This window comes from Stomoxys calcitrans, chromosome 1 (assembly GCF_963082655.1).
Source record: "Stomoxys calcitrans chromosome 1, idStoCalc2.1, whole genome shotgun sequence".
In the NCBI taxonomy this organism is placed as follows: Eukaryota; Metazoa; Arthropoda; class Insecta; order Diptera; family Muscidae; genus Stomoxys; species Stomoxys calcitrans.
In genome coordinates this window covers 200,112,494-200,118,348 of record NC_081552.1, presented here as the reverse complement: position 1 = coordinate 200,118,348, position 5,855 = coordinate 200,112,494, and the positions used below count along the sequence as shown (strand labels likewise).

Sequence of the window (5,855 nt, the reverse complement as noted above, 5' to 3'; positions counted from 1 at the left end):
ATGACGCTGAACGCCTGCGTTCGAATCCTGGCGAGAACATCAGAAAAAATTTGAAGCTGTGATTATCCCCTCTTAATGCTGGCGACATTTGCGAGATAGCATGCAATTTTGCAACTTTGCTATAAAAAAAGGTCCCTTATCATTGATAAACTCAACTTAATCGGAAGGCACTCATTAATGTGTGAGAAGTTTGCCCTTTTTCGGTTGCTGGGCAAATTTTTACTCTACTCCCAAATGCCTTTCTTTATATACAGTATTGGAAAATATTTCCGGTTTAGGCGGTATTTTAGGTTTGGTCACTTGAACATTAATGTAAATATAAGATTCGTGCTCTACGAATCAATCAATTTTCACCTTTTATATGATAGCGAGGTTTTTTGGGGTGGGGCGGCTCCCCCCATATAAGCCCCATAATGGCATAATCGATAAATAGGTTGTGTTTGAGGGTGGGATCGTTTTTCTTCCGAAAATTAATATCAATTTCCCGAAGATCAATCACTTTTGAACCCCAAATAGCTTTTATATAATAGGGAGGTATTTTGGGGTGGGGCGGCTCCCAAACACATGGCTCTATATTGTCGTGATTGGTCTATATATCCATTTGGCGGGTTCTGGGCGGCCCCCGCTGTTTGTTTTTGGTGACTGTGAGAGTGCAAAAAAATTCGAACGAATCACATTACCAATCTCCGAGATCTGGTATTTTTGAAAATTAGGGTAATGATATGGATATCAAATTCGTTCCCCACTCCCAAATCCCATGGTTGGTAAGTGTGAACCGTTTTGAGGCTGGGGTGGTCACCGGCACTTTGTCCTGAAAATAGATAGAAAATTCGTTCTTTACTTCCATCTACCGTTGATTTAAGCTCCATATTGCCAAAGTTTGAAATGAAGTACAGTTAAAGGGGTGCTTTAGGGTGTAACCCCAAACACGTGGCTCCAAAATTGAATATCAAATTCGTTTTCTACTCTCAAATACCTTGAATTTGAGTCCCATATTGCCATAATGGCTCAATTAACCTATTCGACGTATTTATAGGAGGAAAAATGCCAGCCAGACTTGAACGCAAATTTTAATGTCACATTCGTAATCTGCTCCCAAATAACTTTCAATTGCATCCCATGGTCGGCTATGCCGAGGCAAACTCCGATTACTTGGACCTAATTTTGTATGCCATATTTGTAATCTACTGCCTAACACTTTTTAGGTTTTTAGGGGCAGTCTGCCATCAGACTCACATAGACGTTTTCGTCCATTGTGACACACAGGAACAGAAGAAGGAAGATACCTTCTAGTTTCTACCGTTGGATCATCCAGATCGCTTTAAAAAGCCCCACAACTTTCGAATATTCACATCCGTTAAATCACACAGGTTCTCAAAAAAATGAGAACCTAAAGGGGAACTCCTTCTGATTGCCTGTGCGGGACACACACACAGAAGGTGTTCTATTGTCTCTTCTTCTTCGATGTCTTCACAGTTTGGCGCCTGCAAAAGTCCTTACTTGCAACCTTCAGTCTGTCAGCATGTTTTCCGATTAGACAGTAATGACGGACAAAATGATTGAGACGTATGTCAGCAAAGCGGTAGACCTCTTCAAGTCTAGATTAAGCCTCATAGTTTTAGAATGCCCCCTCTTTGCGACCATCTATCATTCGTTGTCCTGAAAACATAGTTTACATTTTGTTAGAGACATACCTAGTCTCGCAAGCTTGTCCGCTTTACAATTCCTTGGGCAATCCCATGGCAGCCGGTGGTACGCACCGGATTGACCCGATGAAACCCCCATCGGCAAGGACTCTGTGTACGTGTTCGTCTTTTTTCGTCATGGGAGAGGCACATCCGGGAGTGCCTTCTCCGCATGCGTCTGGTCCGTGCCGGGATTGAAAAGAACCCCGGACCCTGGTTCTGTTCGGTTTGCCAGAACCGATTGGGCTGGCTTCAGAGAGTATACCAATCGACGCTTCAGTGAACTGCTACCCCCCTCGGATGTGCTAGTGGCCGAGAGGAAATTCCGAGACATCATTAACGCAGCAGCCGCTCGTTTTATACCAGCCGGTCGAATACCCCCGGTGTGGTCCAATTTCCCGTAGCAGGCAGTGGTAATCGCAAACGAATGTGATGTGATTCGTTGTATGGACACTACTAACCCCTGAATCAGTGAGCTGAATCTGGAAATAAACAGGGTAGTCAACAAACATAAGCGGAATTTGTGGCTGGAACACTTGGAGCAATGTTACTTAGGCACCGGTTTAGGCAAGCTGTGATCTCGAACCCCGGTAGACAGGATGACAGGACCTCAGTAACTTTTGGCCGATCCGAAAAGATGCACCAGGTTGTTCAACCGTCAATTTATTGTGCATCCCAAAAGTGACAGCGCAAAGAGGAGAGACATTCGCCGTATCCGTGGTCTCCGAGCCGATGGACATCCATCACAATTTACCGTGGCCGATGTAACGAATGTCATCCGTGATGCCAAATCATCCAAGGCGTTAGGCCCTGACGGAAATTCTACATTGATGTTGAAGAATCTGGATTCACCTCGAGTTGAGTACCTTACTACCGTCCTCAACCTCTCTTTGAACACTCTTTTAGTTTCCGATGTCTGGAAAATGTGCAGAGTGATCCCGCTACTGAAGCCTGGAAAGGACCCCAGTTTAGGGGAGTCGTACAGACCGATCTCCCTTCTCTCACCAGTGGCAAAGACGCTTGAGGAATTTCTCCCCCCCGAGCCTCGTAGAATTTCCATTCGCCGATCATCAACATGGTTTTCGAAGACTGCATAGCACAACAACTGCTTTGCATGCCATCACCGCACAGATTTGCCGTGGCTTCAATCAGCCCAGGCCATGTGGTAGGACGGTCCTCGTGGGATTCGACAGCCACGCCAAACTATTTGAGGACATCGCCAACATGTCCCTCCAGCCAGGTCTGAAACGTTGGGTCGCGAATTATCTGTGTGGTCGCCAGTCATTTGTGGAATTTAGGGATAAGAAGTCAAAGCACCGTAGAGTGAAACAGGGAGTTCCCCAAAGGTGGAGTGATATTTTCGGCACTGTTTAACCTCTACCTATCCTCCATTCCACCCGCTCCAGACGGCATAGAGATCGTATCATATGCGGACAATCCCATGGCAGCCGGTTGTATGTACCGGATTGACCCGATGAATACCTTCATCGGCAAGGATTGCCGCCTCAGTGTACCACACACTGCTACTACAACAACAACAACATCATATGCGGACGATTGTACGATCATGGCATCAGGTCCCCCACCCATTGTTGGCATCTGCGATATGTTGAACGTCTACCTCAACGAACTTGCCTCGTATTGCGCTGCAAGATATCTGCTACCAAATCTTCAGCCACATTGTTCACTACAAATACGCATGAGGTGAATACTGAGCTGACTGTGATGCTCGATATAGAAATAATGCTGACCATCAAGTGTCCCAAAATACTTGGCGACACATTTGACAGCTCTTACACATTCTCCCCATATGCCACAGCAATTTGCGATAAAGTCGAAAGTAGAAACAAGGTCCTCAAGTCACTTGCCGGCTGCACTTGGTGTGCAGACAAAGAAACCTTGTTGACCACGTACAAAGCAATTGGCCGGTCTGTGGTAAGTTATGCAGCGCCAGTGTGGTCTCGTCAACTTTGTGACACGCAGTGGAATAATAATATAATAATAACCATCCAAATCATCATCCTACATGATCTACATGATCTAGAGCGTGAGGTTCAGCGCTACAAGAGAGAACCTCTAGATGAAGCAGGTCTTGACAACATTCATACAGACACGGTAGCAGATACGATAAATGGCTGACGGGTGAATGTAGTCCTTGGAGAACGACCGCCTCCCATTGCACCTGAAGAAATTGACCTCCCCCGGCAAACCAGAGTAGTTCTGACTCAATTACGTTCCGGCAGATGCAGCCGCCTTAACTCCTACAGAAGATTGATGCCGACGTGCAAGATATATGTACCGATTGTAACCAGGGACTACACGATACACGTCACCCGCTCAACTGCCCAGGCAGACCCACTCGACTCAGACCCAGATCCCTGTGGACGCACCCCATCTTTGTCGCAGGATTCCTGGGTCTTGACACTCAACAAAATCAAGCAGACGAAAGATAGAACACAATAAACTGCTACAATAACAAAAACAACTGTGTCGCTCAGCTGGCAAGTCCACACTGTCGCTGAATAGTTTACCACTGACCAACCAATTGTCTTATATGGAATCAAATATTTCTTTGACATCTGTCCTACCGGCTAACAACATGCCTGTCGGCACCTTTATTCTCCTTGGATTATATATTTCACTAAGAATATTCTCTTCATGTATCCATGTTTCTGCTCGCAAGTACCCATAATTCTGCACAGCGGGCATTCGCTTCAGCAGAATAAAACTATCGAAATTCCTTCTTGTTTTAAATGGGATTTGTTCTATATTCCTTAACTTATATAATTATAGATCTTAAGGTGTGCAGGTGTACATTGTTATGGGATCACTTTAAAAACTAACTGTAACATCAAATTAAAGTCGTATGAGTTTTGTTTGCTTATCATAAACATAAACCAACAATTTTTGGGCAATATGAGACATTTTTAAATTACAATCGTGCAAGGGACAAAATAATTTGTTCTCTGTTTACATACAACATTATATTTATAAGCAAATGGACTTATTATAAATGTCCATCAATGGGCTTTAACTAATAGGTTGCCTTAAGTCAATAATTCCGAGTTCATAGGGTCACATTACTAGTTATTGTTGGGTCGTGGCTTCAGTATCAGTTTCCCTGTGTCATCGCAGCTCATGTTGAAGTCACTTAACACCTGGCGCATACGATTTGTAATGATTTGTGGAGCACACACAAGCTTGTGAATTCCAAAAACAAATAAGACAACTGTAATGGCGAAAAAAAGCCATAAATAAGTGTGGAGTTCTAAAATTAAATAGCAATTCATTCAGTACTTAGGGTTAAGGTGGCGAACGTAAAGACGGGATGTATCAGCAGGGATTCAGTCAGAGGCACTACAGACGTTCTTGGATCTCTTATCCAGTACCAAGCACCAATAGCCGTACACAATGAGATAACTGCAAGCACAACTGCAGCGAGTTACAAAAATAACAATTTATGATTAATAGGGTTTTTTTCTCTTGGGTTTCAACCACAGTTTCCTTTTCTTACTTCTCCATCGTACTGTTGAGGGTTTGTAGGAGGACACCACCTCGGTAAGTCGTCTTTCGAATGCTTTTAAATCTAAAATAACAAAAAAAAATTATCTTCATATCAAAGTTCACGCTACTGCTCTATCATCATATTTACCTTCACAGGCGGACGGCTCCATTTGTTGTCAGTTTTAATGGCAATAAACAAATTTCCATTCCTCCGTGTTAGTGTTGAGAAGATGTAAAATAATCATTCGATACCAAATACTCGTCATGTGTTATCGATTGGCTGGAGCGTTTATTTTTGTAGTACTCTTCAGTGCAAAGTTGCACTCAATCGCTTTTATTAAGTATTATGCAATGCAAAAGAAAATACACCTTTTATCTCTCTCTCTTTCTCGCTCTCCTAACAAAACTCATCAACCCCAATACTCACCACTCCCATGGCAGCCGATTGTACGTACCGGATTGACCCGATGAATTCCTTCATCGGCAAAGGCTGCCGCCTCAGTGTACAGCACACTGCTACAACAACAAAACTCATCCGCTATGAATGTATTAGTTTCTCCAATACACTCCCATTGTGTGCGTTACGTTTCACTCACTAATCAAACCGCGAACGGTGCTGTTCTAATAAATTGGTAACCGGCATAAAAACCGGTACAAGCATTTATT

At 43.6% G+C, this 5,855-nt stretch overlaps 1 protein-coding gene across 1 annotated transcript; it reads right to left on the bottom strand.

Moving 5' to 3' along the window:
* Nucleotides 1–4,422: 4,422 nt before the first annotated feature.
* Nucleotides 4,423–5,444, bottom strand: LOC106087385 (nuclear envelope phosphatase-regulatory subunit 1 homolog). The gene is made up of 4 exons (XM_013252411.2): nucleotides 5,338–5,444; nucleotides 5,200–5,271; nucleotides 4,983–5,117; nucleotides 4,423–4,914 (listed from the first exon to the last, which is right to left on the bottom strand). The coding sequence occupies exons 1-4, from the start codon at nucleotides 5,357–5,359 to the stop codon at nucleotides 4,769–4,771; spliced, it is 375 nt and encodes a 124-aa protein (XP_013107865.1). The 5' UTR covers nucleotides 5,360–5,444; the 3' UTR covers nucleotides 4,423–4,768.
* Between the last annotated feature and the right edge of the window lie 411 nt (nucleotides 5,445–5,855).

Bases quoted from the DNA above. Each gene is read 5' to 3' on its own strand.
- LOC106087385 (XM_013252411.2), bottom strand. From the start codon at position 5,359: ATGGAGCCGTCCGCCTGTGAAG. The intron at 5,118-5,199 runs GTAAGAAAAGGA...AACTCGCTGCAG, and splicing joins CTCAACAGTACGATGGAGAA to TTGTGCTTGCAGTTATCTCA. The intron at 4,915-4,982 runs GTACTGAATGAA...TCGCCATTACAG, and splicing joins GTTCGCCACCTTAACCCTAA to TTGTCTTATTTGTTTTTGGA.